The 18188-nt window shown below is 40.2% G+C and overlaps 1 protein-coding gene across 5 annotated transcripts in view; it reads left to right on the top strand.

Moving 5' to 3' along the window:
- Positions 1-18188, top strand: part of DNAH8 (dynein axonemal heavy chain 8) — a 352138-nt gene that overhangs the window by 152223 nt on the left and 181727 nt on the right. For 3 of the 5 annotated variants that reach the window (XM_047734781.1, XM_047734779.1, XM_047734780.1), the window contains 7 exons: positions 2790-2989; positions 5814-5967; positions 7788-7951; positions 12212-12314; positions 13294-13398; positions 13717-13878; positions 16977-17201. In XM_047734781.1, the coding sequence (XP_047590737.1) occupies positions 2790-2989; positions 5814-5967; positions 7788-7951; positions 12212-12314; positions 13294-13398; positions 13717-13878; positions 16977-17201 (1113 nt within the window). The remainder of the gene's footprint in view (positions 1-2789; positions 2990-5813; positions 5968-7787; positions 7952-12211; positions 12315-13293; positions 13399-13716; positions 13879-16976; positions 17202-18188) is intronic. The other 2 variants (XM_047734782.1, XM_047734783.1) reach the window with 2 other exon arrangements.

The following is an 18188-nucleotide window of genomic DNA, read 5'->3' as shown; positions in this document are numbered from 1 at the left end:
ATTTGGATCATATTCCTGTTTTTTCATTTTACTTTGCTCTGTGTTGATTTTTATGCATCATATAAAACAATAACCTCTCCTTGTCCTGAAGGAGTGGCCTTGAGAGGAGATAAACCTTATCCTTCAAGCCTGCCCTAGCTCTTGGTTGTCTCTCAAACCTTTATGTTTGTCCCAGTAGTCTACTTTGTCTTTAGGTGCTCTCAGTAATTCAGGATGTAACAAGACCTATCAGGTCCCAAAGTGGAGGATTTCAGTCAGCACCTAGACTTAGGCTGATTGGAAACTACATCCTTAGGCAACAACTATTAAAGCATGCAAATATGCCTCTTTTAAGGGAATACTAGGAGATGGACATTTATGTCTGTTCTCTCTGCACTGAAGCCAGGAATGACAGCCAGTTAAGAACTTTCTTTGCTTGCTACCATTCTGTTGAACCCATGAACAAAAGCCCTGCTGGTCACCACAGTCAGGCTATGAAGGGATGTGCCTTTTGGGTGACAGCCACAATTGTGGAGTGCCAGTTTTTTACACAGGCTTCTTTGTTGGAGATGCCAGCATTTGGGAGCACAGCATAAGGAGTCTGAATATCACACTCACCCTTCAGAGTCTCTGGAGAGGATTACAGTTGACCCTTGGATATATGTTTAATTAGGAACCTGCTCCTCAGGCCACAGCTGTGAAGAAAAAGCAATAGGCCTCTTTCACAGTAAGAAACTGGGCATTTCAGTCTGATGTCTCAGTGCTCAGCACTGGAAGATGGGTAACTAGTTAAGAACTACCCCCCCCACCCGCCATTTATTCTAGTCCTGTGCCACCTCAAACATAAGCCTCATTTGCCACCAGAATCAGGGGATCATCCAGATTCCCTGTGTGGCAGCTACAAAACAAAACAACAACAACAAAAAAAACAAAAAAACAAAAACCAAAACCAGGGTGCCTGAAATGTGCATAAGCTCCTTTCTGGGAGATACTGGTGACTTACGATGAGGTAGATGGACAGTGCAACAGTGGTGCCCACCAGCCTCCATCTTGGGATAGTATCTTGGGAGGCCCCAAGTTGTGAATAAATTAGATGACTGCCCCTCAGGCAAAAGCTCTAATATAAGTAAATAGGCCTTTTTCACAGAAAGGATGGGCAGTTTCCAGGGGTCTGCCTCTGTGTGGGACCCACGGGTTTAACCAGATATGTCAATGCAAACTGTTTACAAGCGCTTGCTGAGCCATCTCCCCTCCCCCGCACCTTACCAGAGCCCTCAAGCTTGGGTTTCATCTCCATCTACTGGTCTGTGTATCTTTTCCGCTCTGGTTCATGGAGATGTTTGTTTGGTTTTTAAGCCTGGCTATGTTTTCCACTTTCTCTGTTTGCATTTTATCAGTTATTCTATATTTTTGGAGGTGAGGAACTGTACCGTGTAACTGGAAATCTCTCATATATATGATTTTGAGTTTTCTGCCTTTTCTTCCCCCTTCTTTTTTTAAAAAAATTATTTATTTATGAGAGAGAGAGAGAATAAGCAGGGGGAGCAGCAGAAGGAGAGGGAGAAGCAGGCTCCCCGCAGAGCAGGGAGCCCAACATGGGAGTTGATCCCAGGACCCTGGGATCATGACCTGAGCTGAAGGCAGATGTTTAACCCGCTGAGCCACCCAGGCTCTCCATCTCCTTCTCCCCTTCTTAACAATACATGTACGCCAGCAATATATATTTCAAAGAATTTTGTCCTATTTATAAATGCCACTCCAATACTATTGAAGGAAATGAAGAATTGAAAAAGAACTTTGGTGTCCATCTCATTCTTATAAGTAGGTTTTATACTGAAGAATATAGCCATTTATAAGCTGTGCTTTGAAAAAGGCCATTTTGTAATTCCAAGGAATTCTAGGGTTCAGTTACTATTTGTACCCCAAAACAGATTCTCAGCACTGTGTATGCCAGTATGTCCTGTTTGCTCTGCTCTGCACGTGCTGCTGTTTGCCAGGTTGGATTCTTTCTGTCCTGGGACTCACCACCTCTAAAGGAACTCTTTCCTCTCCCTGTAGAGTGTTTGCCCCCACCACCCACAGGAATCCCACTCAGTCTCACATGCTCCCTCCTCAATGAGGCCTTCCCTCCTGACTGTGGGCAGAAATTGTTTCTCCCTCTTCAGAACTCCCAACAAGTCATACCACTCTGAGGACATTTATTATATGCTACTTTGTATTATAATTATTTGTGGAAATACCTTGCCCCTTTCAATTCCTTTCCATCTCTGAGATCTATGATTCTAAGTATGAAAACAAATAGAGGCATGGTGGGGAAAATATGTTACTTTTATTTTCCTTTATGAGACTTTCATATCAAGGACTCTCAGAAAAACAGGAAACCCTGTGAGGAAAAAAAAAAAAAAAGAAAGAAAGAAATGACTTTTAAGCAAATGAGACATTCAATTAGGGCCAGAGCAGCCTGGAATACAGAAATGATTCTATGCTACTTTGAAGAGTTCAAAGGACCCCCCCACATATATTCTCCCTTGTTTCCTGTAACAACCTGCTGAGATAGAACAGCTGTTATTATTTCCATTTTGGCCAAAAAACTCCAATTAAAATGTAATCAAGAAACATGAAGATTTAAACTCTGCTATTGCGTGTATATGGTACCATAAAAGAACTAGTAGTCAGATGGTCAGAAGGTTTCCTTGGCCATAAAATGACTAAATGACTTCTAGGTTCAAGCTTGAAAATGCTATGATTTTCTAAGGCACTTAATTTGTAATTGGAAATGTCATGACATATTCTTTGATCTCCCTCTGAAGGATATTTGCATATCTGCCATTAAGGAGAAGGATATTGAAGCCAAGCTGACTCAGGTGATTGAAAATTGGACCAACCAGAACCTGAGTTTTGCAGCATTTAAGGGAAAGGGAGAGCTCCTTCTCAAAGGAACTGAATCAGGAGAGATCATCACCTTGATGGAGGATAGTTTAATGGTCTTAGGTTCCTTACTAAGCAACAGGTAATTTTATACTTTGAGGGAAGGTTTTAAGTTGGTTTCTAGGGTTATGTAATACTGGATGAAAGCCCAGTTTTGCAGCTGTGTCATAACACTAGATTCTGAACTCAAGGGCTTCCTCTTGTCTGTCCTTAAATGAGCTACCTATTTCCCTAACGATCATGGCTTCTGTCTCTTCTTTATGGTACGCATTTCTTCTTAACTGTTTTTCTGGTGGGCACCGTCATAATTATTTCCCCCAGATTGGCAGTTTATCTCTTGAACATCTTGGCTCCCCACTGAGATGACATATTTATTTTGTTTTCTTTCTCTTTGGTTCCTCCAAGTTGTTATCTTTGCCTTCCTCGACTGGCCCTGCTCAGGTGTTCACCCAATGACCCAGGAAAAGTATGCTGGCAACACATGAATATATTATTAGGGGCTTATTATGTAAACCCTTCATGCATTCTTTTATGAGGAAAATTGTCTATATGTGTGTTAGTTTTACTTTTCCCTAAGTGAGACAACCTGTCCATCATTGGATTACTGAAACAGCTGGAAGGTGACTGTGACCTTGAGTGCAGTTTTTGGAAATGGGACTCAGATTAAGTATACTGTCAGGTCATAATCTGGTCATTAGCAACCTCTAATCCCCTAGCTGACTATGCAATAATTCTCAACCATTCTTCATTTCAGCACACCTAAGAAATATGTCACAGCCTCATCATTAGCAGAATCAATGTCTGGGGTACATGGGAATTCTAATATCCCTTCTCTAGGTTGGAACCACTGGTTAATGAATGATACCCTCCATGACTGCTGGCCTCAAAGGCACACTTGCACTTGGATAATGACCTAACTCCAAAGCTCCTAGTTCTGGGAGTTCTGGGAGTTCTGGGTTGACTTGTTGGGGTTAAAACTCTACATATATCTCTGCTTTCAGGGAATCTGAATAATCCTGGCAAAGGTGACCATAGGATATTCAGTGGTTCTTAAGCTTTATGAGATACTGCTTCCACTGTTCATTGCAAATTTTGCCTTGCTGATTTCCTGGATGATGTCCTCTTGAAGAAAGACTGTAGATTCATCTGAACAGTGCTGTAGCCAACAAATTTGGGATTGGAAGCGTTTCTTAGTTTCATACTTAACTTGGATTTAGCCTGATTAGTATAATACTTATTTATAGTACTAGTAAACTCAATGCTAACACAGTGCCTGCTGGGTCTCTAGGGCTACCTGGGTGTGACTTCAGGAGGAAATTATTTATCTCCATAGGTGAGACGTAACTCCAGATATTGCCTGGTTGGTGACACCTTGCTAGTGGATTCCTGGTTGATCTATAGGACTAACTATCCATCACGACAGGTTCCACTAGCCAAAGTTGTGCAATGACCAAAGGGCAGAACGTGGTTATGCTAGATCTTATTTCAAGTCTCCCTTTTGAATGCTGGGAAGTTACACACCATCAAAAATGATTCTTTTTTTTTCTCTCTCTCTGTGCAGGACCATTTTTATCCTCAAATATCTAGGTGCTTCAACCCCCTGAAGTGTCCATCTGTACCATCTTAGTGTGCTTGTCTTAATTTTGAAGATGCTTTTAGCATATTGACTTCTTTTGGCTCTAGAGTGTTGGCCAGATGGACAGTATAAATTGGATGTTGAGTCAAAAGCCTCTTACTACCTGAAGAGCTCATGTATCTCCTATATAAGTCCCCTTATACCTCTCTATATAGCATGGGCTTCTAGAGAAGTTATGGGTTGCATCCAGGCATCAGACTATACCCAGAAGAACCCCTTCTTGTATGTAAGCAACTGCAAGTCACCCCGCCCTGGATCATAAAAAGTTTGAAGAGTGTTATCAGTAATGGTCACTTACCAGCAATGTCACTACACCACACCAAAACTACTTGTCATTGCCACAAACTGAGATCACCTTCTTTATCCAACTATAGGTAACCGGGTCCTTACCTGGTAGCTTCCCATAACTTCTTGCATGACATCCCCTGTATTTCTTGTCTTTCTTGGCTGGGCCCAGCTTTCTGGACACCTCAAATTCTCACAAACTCTGCAGCTAGCCCTGATATTGAGAAAAGAGGAAGCATGCTATTTGTGGCCAACTATTCTCTAACTCCCTAGAATCTAGGCATAGTGCCTGGTGGAATTATAGTCTATGGGTGAGAAGAGCACATCTGTAGGCGGACATCAACCCTCAATCTTGACTATTGGCCTTGTCATCATAGTTACAGAGACCAGGAACAGTGCCCTATGTGTTATTCCTGCAGTTAGTGCTCACTTAGATTCGGTTCACAGTAGTCTTCTAAAAACACCTTATTCCGTGTCTTCACTTTCCTTCCAGAAACAACCAGCACAATCATTTTGCTGGACCTCTGTGTCCCAACACTTGGCCCATCTTCCTGGTCTGTGACTCATACACAGAAACAAGGAAAATCGCTATAATGATATGAGTTTTATGCCTAGAAAAGCAAATATCTCATTCGCTGTATGAAATTTATTAGGAACTGACTTTTAGGGGAAAAAAAAGTTCATTTCCAAAGGAATATTTCTCCTCTAATATACATTTTTTTTAAAGATTTTATTTATTTATTTGACAGAGAGAGATCACAAGTAGGCAGAGTCAGGCAGAGAGAGAGGGGGGAGCAGGCTCCCCGCTGAGCAGAGAGCGTGATGTGGGGCTTGATCCCAGGACCCTGCGATCATGACCAGAGCCAAAGGCAGCAGCTTAATCCACTGAGCCAACCAGGCGCCCCTCCTCTAATTTACTTTGTTAGGCCATACTATTTTCTGCATCATCCTTCAAATACGGTATTTTTCCATTTTTACTTTTTAGATATAATGCTCCATTTAAAAAAACTATCCAGAGTTGGGTGTATAAATTGTCCACTTCCTCAGATATAATTGAAGAGTGGCTGGTAGTCCAGAACCTTTGGGTTTATCTTGAAGCTGTCTTTGTAGGTGGAGATATTGCCAAACAACTCCCTCAGGTAAATATGGCTTTTGTAACTACCAAACATACAGTTTGATGTGTATTGTCTGTATGTCTCTGTAGAAGTCTTTACAAAGATTTATGGCTGTATCTTGATTATTTAAACCAGGGTTGGAGATCTCTGGCCCATACATCTGTTTTTGCAAATAAGTTTTATCAGAACACAGCTGTATCTATTCATTTATGTTCTGTCTACAGCTGCTTTACCATTGCCCAAGCAGACTTGAGTGGTTGTAACAGAGAACATATGGCCCATAGAGCCTAAAATACTTACTATACAGCTCCTTTGCAAAATAAATTTTAAAAATGTGCTGATTTCTTAATTTATATTAATAGAAAGAAGGGATTCACATATTTTCAAATTTCCAGGTTTTCTGAGGTTGTGAGGTACATTCAGATGTGGTACTATTATAGTTGTTCATCTCTTCTAAGAGGTTACCTTACAATCTTCCTCTGAGATTAGAATTAAAATTAATCTGTATCGTATAAGCACAAATTAACTATTAGTAAGTTGACCAGTAATAGATCAGAAATATACCATGGGGCAAAGAAACATCTTCAGAAGCCCTTAACAAAAATCTTTAGAGAGCTTTATTCGGGCCTTTTAAGTAAATACACTTACTAATAGCTTTATTCTATGAAGGTAATGTCCCTCTTATGAAATTAAGGCTGCTCTTTCTGAATTTCTATAAATACAGAATCTATATAAATTAAAAATCAAGGATAAGGGGCGCCTGGGTGGCTCAGTGGGTTAAGCCTCTGTCTTTGGCTCAGGTCATGGTCTCAGGGTCCTGGGATCGAGCCCCACTTGGGGCTCTCTGCTCACCAGGGAGCCTGCTTCCCCCTCTCTCTCTCTGCCTGCCTCTCTACCTACTTGTGATCTCTCTCTCTCTATCAAATAAATAAAAATAAATAAAAAAAATCAAGGATAAAAGCGTTTTGAAAATGACTCATTTGCCTTTGTAACAACACATTTTTAAAAATAATTCTTTTCTTTTTCAATCAGAATGTTGTATTGTTGAAAAAAAAATACCCTTAAAAATTTTAAGAATCAAGTTTATGCCATTTCTTTTATTTATTTATTTATTTTTAGATTTTATTTATTTAACAGAGAGAGAGATCACAAGCAGGCAGAGAGGCAGGCAGAGAGAGAGGAGGAAGCAGGCTCCCTGCTGAGCAGAGAGCCCGATGCGGGGCTCGATCCCAGAACCCTGAGATCATGACCCGAGCCGAAGGCAGCGGCTTAACCCACTGAGCCACCCAGGCGCCCCAAGTTTATGCCATTTCTTGAGGCATTTTTGCAATTGAAGCAAAGCTTAATATCATCCATAGTAAATAGAGAAATTTCATTTGCGAGAATGTAAATGAAGCTTTGTTCTGGGGTTTTACTTTTTTTTTTTTTTTTTTCTTTTTCCTGGGGTATTTTTGAGCTGTAATTATTCAGAGGATCTTGAGATCAGATTATTTTCATGCTTCTTCAGTTTGCTCATCAAACCAAACACCTGGGGTGCTGAAAGACTAGATTTGAGCTTTAAGTTGATAGCTCTGCAAATTAATTGTGTGGCATTTTGAAAAATATATTAAATGTAAGAAAACAAATAAGCGATAAGCCTCATTGTGACAAAGCAGTATTTCAATAGGCAGTTTTATGGCTGGTTTTTTGTTGTCCAGAATTAATGCAGATGAAAAAAAATTGCTCCTTTAAATTATGTAGACTGAGAACTAATAGAAGCTGGTGTGAGGAACTCTAGAAAATTCCAGAATGAAGACTTTGCTTTATTCAAATGTTAATTTTTACTGACTAGGAGTTTGTTTTAGGAAGCAAAGCGGTTTCAGAATATTGACAAGTCCTGGATGAAGATAATGCAGCGAGCTCATGAGAACCCCAATGTGATTAGTTGCTGTGTTGGAGATGAAACCATGGGGCAACTTTTACCTCATTTGCACGAACAGTTGGAAGTATGTCAGAAGTCACTCACAGGGTAAGAGTGGAAGTTGTTAAGTTTCCTCTCATTTTATATGTGATGGTGTTTTCTCCCAAACAAGTAAATAATATTGATGGCATTTCTGGCTTGGTAGGGATGGCTGAAGTGGCTCTAGGAATTTAGCATGAATTTAATTTTCCTGCAAAAAAGAACCCATAGCTTTGGGGGTTGGGGAGTTAAGGCATTGTAGTAGTTTTATAGGGCTGCTGTAAGAACTTTCCACCAACTGGGTGGCTTAAAACAACAGACATTTATTTGCTCACATTTTGGGAGGCAAGAAATATGAAATCAAGGTGTCAGCACCTTCTGAAGGCGCTGATGGAGAATCTTCCCTTCCTCTCCAAGGAATCTTCCTTTCCTCTCCTTGGCCTGTGGCTGCATAACTCAGATCTCTGTGTCTTTGCATGTCCTTCTCCTCTTCTTCCTGTGTGTCTCTTATGAGGACTCTTGTGATGGGATTTAGGGCTCATCTGGATCAACCAGGATTCTCTCTTCTCAAGATCCTTAAATTCAATGCATCCACAATGACCCTTTTTCCAAATAAGGCCACATGCACTGCTTCCAGGGAACAGGACGAAGACATGTCTTCTGGGGGACTATCATTCAACTCACTATAGGCATGGAGTAGAGATGCACACTAAGCGAGCAATTAGCCAGACAAGTTCATGGATGGTTTTCTTAAAAGGCAGTTCATTCTCAATTTCTGTTTGAAATAGAGTTATGGGATATCCTAGTTTGTCTAAGTTTATATGCCTCTGTCCCAACTTCATGGCTAATGGGTCCCCCAGTGCTTCTCCAGTATCCTGGTTTGGAGATAATTATGTGTTCATCCTGGGTTTAAATCATGAAGTTCACAATATCCCTAGAAAGATCACGGTGATGTGATTTGAAGTGGGAGTTCATGAATGAATGGCCAAGAAAGAATTCTTGAGACATTTTTGGTAGAAAAAGGTGGCTTTGTTAAAGCACGGGAGACTGGACCTATGGGCAGAAAGAGCTGCACTCGAATTGTGAGGAGCAGTTCATTACATACTTTGGAGTTGCAGGGTGGGTAAAGACAAAGGAAGTTTCCAAAAAGATTTTCATATGCTAAAGAAGACTTATAGGATCCTGGCTAAGGTTTTTGTTTTTGTTTCTGTTTTTGTTTAATTTTTATTTATTTTTAAAATTTCCTTTTAGTATTCCAGAATTCATTGTTTATGCACCACCCCCAGTGTTCCATGTAATACTTGCCCTCCTTATTATCCACCACAGGGCTCACCCAACCTCCTGCCCCTGCCCCTCCAAAACCCTCAGATTGTTTTTCAGAGTCCACAGTCTCTCATGGTTTGTCTCCCCCTCCAACTTCCCCCAACTCTCTTCTCCTCTCCATCTCCCCATGTCCTCTGTGTTATTCCTTATGCTCCACAAATAAGCAAAACCATATGATAATTGACTCTCTCTGCTTGACATATTTCACTCAGCATAATCTCTTCCAGTCCCGTCCATGTTGCTACAAAAGTTGGGTATTCATCCTTTCTGATGGAGGCATAATATTCCATAGTGTATATGGACCACATCTTCCTTATCCATTCGTCTGTTGAAGGGCATCTTGGTTCTTTCCACAGTTTGGCGACTGTGGCCATTGCTGCTATGAACATTGGGGTACAGATGGCCCTTCTTTTCACTACATCTGTATCTTTGGGGTAAATACCCAGTAGTGCATTTGCAGGATCATAGGGAAGCTCTATTTTTAATTTCTTGAGGAATCTCCACACTGTTTTCCAAAGTGGCTGCACCAACTTGCATTCCCACCAACAGTGTAAGAGGGTTCCTCTTTCTTTCTCCACATCTTCTCCAACACACGTTGTTTACTGTCTTGTTAATTTTGGCCATTTTAACTGGTGTAAGGTGGTATCTCAATGTGGTTTTGATTTGGATCTCCCTGATGGCTAGTGATGATGAACATTTTTTCATGTGTCTGTTAGCCATTTGTATTTCTTCTTTGGGGAAGTGTCTGTTCATGTCTTCTGTCCATTTTTTTAAAATTTTTAAATTTATTTTCAGCGTAACAGTATTCATTGTTTTTGTACCACACCCAGTGCTCCATGCAATCCGTGCCCTCTCTAATATCCACCACCTGGTTCCCCCAACCTCCCACCCCCCGCCCCTTCAAAACCCTCAGATTGTTTTTCAGAGTCCATAGTCTCTCATGGTTCACCTCCCCTTCCAATTTCCCTCAACTCCCTTCTCCTCTCTAACTCCCCTTGTCCTCCATGCTATTTGTTATGCTCCACAAATAAGTGAAACCATTTGATAATTGACTCTCTCTGCTTGACTTATTTCACTCAGCATAATCTCTTCCAGTCCCGTCCATGTTGCTACAAAAGTTGGGTATTTATCCTTTCTGATGGAGGCATAATACTCCATAGTGTATATAGACCACATCTTCCTTATCCATTCATCCGTTGAAGGGCATCTTGGTTCTTTCCACAGTTTGGCGACCGTGGCCATGCTGCTATAAACATTGGGGTAAAGATGGCCCTTCTTTTCACTCCATCTGTATCTTTGGGGTAAATACCCAGTAGTGCAATTGCAGGGTCATAGGGAAGCTCTATTTTTAATTTCTTGAGGAATCTCCACACTGTTCTCCAAAGTGGCTGCACCAACTTGCATTCCCACCAACAGTGTAAGAGGGTTCCCCTTTCTCCACATTCCCTCCAACACATGTTGTTTCCTGTCTTGCTAATTTTGGCCATTCTAACTGGTGTAAGGTGGTGTCTCATTTTTTTTTCCTAAATATTTTATTTATTTATTTGACACAGAGAGAGAGATCACAAGTAGGCAGAGAGGCAGGCATAGATAGAGGAGGAAGCAGGCTCCCTGCCAAGCAGAGAGCCCGATGTGGGGCTCGATCCCAAGACCCTGAGATCATGACCTGAGCTGAAGGCAGAGGCTTAACCCACTTAGCCACCCAGGTGCCCCTCTCAATGTGGTTTTAATTTGAATCTCCCTGATGGCTAGTGATGATGAACATTTTTTCATGTGTCTGTTAGCCATTTGTATTTCTTCTTTGGGGAAGTGTCTGTTCATGTCTTCTGCCCATTTTTTGACATGATTATCTGTTTTGTGTGTGTTGAGTTTGAGGAGTTCTTTATAGATCCTGGATATCAGCCCTTTGTCTGTATTGTCATTTGAGACTATCTTCTCCCATTCCGTGGGTTGCCTCTTTGTTTTGTTGACTGTTTCCTTTGCTGCTTTTGATCTTGATGAAGTCCCCAAAATCATTTTTTTTAAAGATTTTATTTATTTATTTGACAGAGAGAAATCACAAGTAGGCAGAGAGGCAGGCAGAGAGAGAGAGGAGGAAGCAGGCTTCCTGCTGAGCAGAAAGCCCGATGTGGGGCTCGAACCCAGGACCTGGGATCATGACCTGAGCGGAAGGCAGCGGCTTAACCCACTGAGCCACCCAGGCGCCCCCCAAAAATCATTTTTGCTTTTGTTTCTTTGCCTTTGGAGACATATCTTGAAAGAAGTTGCTGTGGCCATGTCGAAGAGGTTACTGCCTATGTTCTCCTCTAGGATTCTGATGGATTCCTGCCTCACATTGAGGTCTTTTATCCATTTCGAGTTTATCTTTGTGTATGGTATAAGAGAATGGTCGAGTTTCATTCTTCTACACATAGCTGTCCAATTTTCCCAGCACCATTTATTGAAGAGACTGTCTTTTTTCCACTGCATATTTTTTCCTGCTTTGTCAAAGATTATTTGACCATAGAGTTGAGGGTCCATATCTGGGCTCTCTACTCTGTTCCACTGATCTATGTGTCTGCTTTTATGCCAGTACCATGCTGTCTTGTTTTTGTTTTGTTTTGTTTTCTTAACAGTAAGATATCAGAAGCTCCTGCAGGAATGTTATACTCTGCCTGTCTCAAGTATTTGTCAATGGGCTGCAAGTTATAAGGAAATCTAATTTTATCTAAATTTCCTTTTGCCCTTGTTCTCCACATCAACAGGAGGGCTCTTGAGTAAGAAGAACCATAGGTGATGGAGCAGGTTTGCTCTGAATCCCTTTCTTATTTTACTTGCTTTCCCAAGTGCCATCCATGACCTAGCACAGACTTTGGTTCTATCCAAACATTTCAGAGACAAATGGGAATTGACTGTAGGTGTTTGCTATTATCTTACTGAAGATGTTAGGGATTGTATCTTGGCTAAAAAAAACCCCCAAATTAATAATTCAGAAAATGCCATTTGGTAATATGACTTTATTTAAAGGTATTTGGAGAAGAAGAGATTACTGTTTCCAAGATTCTTCTTTGTATCTGATCCAGTTCTCCTGGAAATTCTTGGACAAGCCAGTGATTCCCACACCATACAGGTATAATCTTAAAATCTGTTAACTAAATTGCTTTTTTATACAGCATACATAATTAATAATAAAAATGAAGTTAGCAGCTTAATAGCACAGGCAGGAGAGTATTAAAAATTATGTTGAGGGTAAAATGTCCTATTTTCTGTGTTTTCTGAGCTAATCAACCTAAGACAAGAATCACTGATGATTATGCAACTCAACAGTTGAGTGACCTTAGCCAGCTTCTTAATTTTCCCGTGCCTCAGTTTCCTCATCTGTAAAATAGGAATGTTAATGGTTCCCACCTCATAGGATTATCATAAGGATTATGTGAGATCATGCACTGGAAAGTATTTAGAACACAGTATGTGCTCACTAAATGTATTCATTATTGTGAGTATTTTAGTCTAAATATTCTTAAATCAAATGGGGATTGTGGTTTGGATTTATTCAAATCCAAGAGCTTCTCAGGTGTTTTTAGACATTTCCAAGGGCGGTACTTCCAGAAAGCAGAACCAGGTGTGGGAGGCACAGAAACACCCAATTCCAGGGCTTTGTCTGGTTTGGCAATCTGGGAAGCCACTACTAATGTCTTCCTTGCTGGTTTCTGGGGACCTGTGGGGAAGAAAAAAGAGAGGAGGGAGGTCAAAGCTGTGTCAGACAGAGAGAACCAGGAGACAAGCAAGACAGAGCTGTGTCTGGAAGGGACATAGGTAGGGACCGTGGGTTTTAGTCTCCATGTGGAGGAGGGCAACAGTCTTAGTCCAGCCTCCATCGTGGAACAAGGGCATTTGCAGGAAACAGGCTGTGGGGCTGATCTTAAAAGTGGGCCTCTGGGTCAGTTGAGGATGAAAGCAGTGTTTTGTTTGTTTATTTGTTGAAGCAGTGAAATGCGTTCTTTATCTCTTACGAAGTCAATACATGTAAAGGCTTTTAAAAATGTCTCAGTGGCTTTTGTGTTTAGCCTCATGTATGATGCCTTTGCTCTGTCTTGTGCTTCCTACAGCCACATCTCCCTGCAGTATCTGACAACATAAACGAGGTGACATTTCATGCAAAAGACTACGATCGTATCCTGGCCGTCATATCAAGAGAAGGAGAAAAAATTATTGTAATTTAACTTGGTTAAAATTCTGTTATTTGGATGTATTTCAAAATTTAGGTTGAGGAGAGCACAATTCTCTTTTGAACAACAGAGAGTTAGGCAGGAGGGTGAACTTGGGTTCTAATCCTGTCACCTTGGCTTGGTTACCCTGGCTTTCTATTTCCTTCCACCTATAGCATTAGTTGATTTTTCTCATGTTTTAAATATGCTGTGTAAAATTATTTGCTTTGCATTGAGGCACTGTGATTTATCAAGTGAAGTGTGACGTTTGTAAAAATAGGAAATTATTATCAATTTGTAATCTATCTGTAATATATTTTTTAGTTGGACAGTCCTGTTATGGCCAAAGGTCCGGTAGAGATTTGGCTTATGGATTTGTTAAAAATGCAGATGTCGTCCCTACATAATATCATTAGATCTGCATTCTACCAAATCAGCGATTCAGGATTTCAACTCTTACCTTTCCTCAACCACTTCCCAGCACAGGTGAGAATATATGTTTAAATAATGGAAATATGGGGGAAATATACTCAGGAAGCAGTTGGCCTTGATGGTGTGGCAGCCTTTGTAGCCCTGAACTAGCTAGGGAGGCCTTCCCACCCTCAGCAGCCATCTCCCTACTTGTCCACCTACATGGTTCTAGGCCAACCTGTCCCATTCCCAGGAAGAGGATTTGCCACTCTTCTCCCATCATTAAGGAAAACACTAAGACTAAACTCACTAACGGAAAATTTCATCTTATATAAAACACACCTCTCATTATATGAAAGATATCTATGTATGGATTAGATGGTATATTTTCCATATAGCTATGTATGGATATGTGTAAATACAGATATTGCTAGAAACATAGACATAAATAAAAGGAATGAGAATATCTTTTCCTGAAACAAACTCTATCTTGGCTTTTGTGTATTTTCCCCTCAAGGGATTAAAAGTTGGCGTAATCTGTTAAAGGAGGCCTCTTCATGCAGCTAACTTCCTAACAGGACAGGACTTTGAAGAGCCTGGGATTAGACCAGGTGTTCTCTTAAACAGCTCTCACATTCTAAGGCTCTCAGGAACTTATCGCGTTGCGCCAAGTATTATTAAAACTGTGTGCAGGAAAAGAAGAGCCAACAGTTTATTCAAATTTTCAAATTCCAGCCAGAATAAATGAAGAATGATGCTTTGTGATCTGGGTCAGAGATAGCGTGGGAGAGAAGGCAAGAGATATCCAAGGAAAATACAGGCAGTTTTGACCCAAACTACACTTCTTGTCTAACTGCTTCTCCCAACCCAGCCTCTAAATCATGACTTAATGCACACACAGCGGAGACAGCTGAAATGATAGGAAATTACTTATTTAAATGACACAATTTACTGCTATAGAATCAAGCTTTATTAGAGAGAATATTCTGATATTGTATTTAATATTTTTGTATTGTGTAATCTCCTTGGCAAACCTTAATATCCTTCTCGGTTTTATTACCTTTGTGATGAAGCTTTATAAAATATTTGATAAGGTGAGAAAAATAGCTCCTTAGACCAAATCAGCATACCTTCCCTCTGCCAGAAAACTTGATTGCCTGTGTATTCTGAAGGAGATGATCAGTCTAGTGTAGACAGAGCAATTAGCATTGCGTGGAGAACTGAAAGTAAGTTCAGAGCAGGCATGAAGTTGAGCAAGGATAGAGCAGGAAAGTTGACCAGCCGTCAGGATTTTCTATAGTGTGTATACAACACAAATGAGGAGATGAAATTTTAAACAATTTTAGTGGGTGAACTTCAGTTATTTGGAAAAATTGCTCTAAGGAGTAATGGGGATATATATTCATCCAATATCTATTCTATACATACATGTTCATTCAGTATATACATTACTTATTTCAACCATCTGGAAATGATGACTTAATATTTTAGTGTTTTCCTTTCTAGCCTTTTCCCCACGTTTATTACAGGTAACGAGTAACATCAAGGAGAATGAGCATTCTTGTTTTGTTTTCATTTTAATGAGACATCCTCCAGTTTTCACCCTTAAGTGTCCTGCCTTCTTAAACTGAGTTAAAAAACACAATTTAAACTTTTCTTGGTGACTGAGGATAATCGTTTTATTTTTAAGTAATCTCTATACCCAACCTGAGGCTTGGACCACACAACCTTGAGATCAAGGGTTGCAGGCTTTGAGCCAGCCAAGCTTTTAAAGATTAGTTTTCAGACTTTACCATTAAGCAGTGATTTCTCAGAGAGTATGGGTCTGTGTCTCTAAATCAGAGAGGCTTACACTGCTGGGTATTTTTGTTTTTTGCTTTGGTTTTTTTGTTTTCGTTGGTTTTTTTGGGTTTGTTGTTGTTGTTGTTTTGTTTTTCCTCTCTTGTTCCATCTTCTGCTGCTTTCAGAGTCAGAATTGGCTTGCTACTGGGAGCTTCCTGACGTGGGAGGCTTCCTCCACATCGGTTTGCTCTCACCTCAGTCAGGTGCCTTCATTTGTCTTCACCTGCAGACCACAGAATTGGTCACTGCTCTAGCACAAAACATTTTGCAATCTTGAGGAGGCAGGGATAAGGAAAGGGTTATATTCGTGCCTTAGCCACATTAATACCATGCCCAACAGTATCCCCATGCCACTCACTCTGCTCTCAACCCTCCACAAAATGTGAGGTTGCCTTTGGTCCAAATGATCTCGGATCTGTTACTCAACTCTGCGGATGAACAAAAGTTCTTTTTTTTTTTTTTAATGTTGAAAGCTCTACTTTTTATTTTTTTTATTTTCATTTTTTAAATTTTTTATTTTTTATAAACATATAATATATTTTTATCCCCAGGGGTACAGGTCTGTGAATCACCAGGTTTACACACTTCACAGCACTCACCATAGCACATACCCTCCCCAATGTCCATAACCCAAAAGTTCTTAAAGGGACAGCTGGCACAGCAAGGTGAGGGTGGGCCTTGTTCCAACAATTTTATTCCTTTCTCAGGGTAGAAGTTGTAGGCAAGGTGACAGTCACAACTTTCCTATGCCATCATCAGGAGAAAAAGGACTAGCTTCTTCCCCTTCTCATTTTCTGTCTCTCTCTATCTCTCTCCTACAGATAAATATATAGAGAGAGAAGTAGATGTAGGAAAAGATACAGATGATAGAGGGAGTGGGAGATTAAGAAAGGAGAAAACGTACTGTTTCTAGAAGTTGCAAAGACAACTTTGGGAAATCTTCCTGCAGAAGAATACACAACAATGAGTCTAGTAATTCCATTTGCTTTTGTTGGTGAAGAAAAATCATCATATGGAGCTATCTGGTTGTCTCATACCCTATAGACAAATTTGTTAAGCATCCTTCATAAAATACATACAGCTCCATAAATGATAGCCATTGTTTTCATTACTATTTATCTCTCTGCATTGAAATCATTAGATATCAGCAGTTAGAACTTCAAATGTTTATTTTTCCCCTTTTGGAAGTGGAGAAATGCATGTCTTTTTTGAGTTTAAAGTGGGTCAAACCTTGCTCGCCTTCATATTAGATGAGTGACCACCAAATTTTATTGCAGATGTGCTTTAAATAGTTGGCAAATTTACTTATTATTTTTCTTCTGGATGCATAGGTGGGGCTTCTGGGAATTCAGATGTTGTGGACACATGATTCAGAAGAGGCTTTAAATAATGCAAAAGATGACAGGAAAATCATGCACGTGACTAATCAGAAATTTTTGGATATTCTAAATATTCTAATTGGCCAGACAACACATGACCTAAGCAAGTTTGATAGAGTGAAATTTGAAACTCTGATTACCATCCATGTGCATCAGAGAGATATTTTTGATGACTTGGTAAAGTATCTTTTTTTTCTTAAACTAATGTAGTGTACTGATTAAAAACTTAGTGCTCCTAATAATGAGCAATTAGATATTATATATATTGCCTAATGTATATGAACCTTCCATCCACTTGGTCCTTTTCCAAAACTGTCTCCATATATACCATGTCTACAACTCTCTCCATTTGGTGGTTTAAACAACCATATATGTACATTCACATATGTCATTCTGAAAGTATGGAACCGACTGATGAGATGTGAACTAACTACTTGTTCCATTACACCAAATCACCAGGGATATACAGTCTAGGTGAGATTGTTCATGAGTTATTTGCTCCATTGAGAAATAAGTCTTGATCAAATAGAATCGAGCTTCAGAGAAGTCTCGTGGACATTTGTCCAGCTGATAGTGTCCAGCAGGGCAGCATGGACAGAATTTGGACAAGGTTGTGTAGGGTGAGAGTAGGAGGGGTGGTATTTGAACTCCCTTCAGAAATGGGGCTCTAAACAGTGGTCTTGAGCCAAAGTTCTCCTAAAGCAGTGGTTATCATTATAGGATAGGAGCCCAGGAAGCTTTGATAAACACGCATTTGACTATCTTTGTCTTTAGCTACCATTGCTTGACTTGATTTGATTTGATTCATCTTAAAGGCATCTCTTTTCTTCACCAGAGACATGTAATTCATGCACCTTTTAGAGAATATAATCGATCAGAGACAAATGGTTTCAAACTTGTATCTAAGGTTCTGATCAGGGCACCTGGCTCAGTTGTTTAAGCATCTGCCTTTGGCTCAGGCCATGATCCTGGGGTCCTGGGATCAAGCCCCGCATTGGGCTCCCTGCTCAGTGAGGAGTCTGCTTCTCCCTCTCCCCCTGCTTGTTCTCTCTCTCTCTCTAATGAATAAATAAAATCTTTAAGAAAAGGAGTTCTATCAGATAAGTTCATATTTATGGAAGGTTGAAAGACATACAGTCCATTTATTCTCCTGGAATCTAGAGC

This window comes from Lutra lutra, chromosome 6, assembly GCF_902655055.1.
Source record: "Lutra lutra chromosome 6, mLutLut1.2, whole genome shotgun sequence".
NCBI classification, from domain to species: domain Eukaryota; kingdom Metazoa; phylum Chordata; class Mammalia; order Carnivora; family Mustelidae; genus Lutra; species Lutra lutra.
This window is presented reverse-complemented; position numbering and strand designations above follow the sequence as displayed.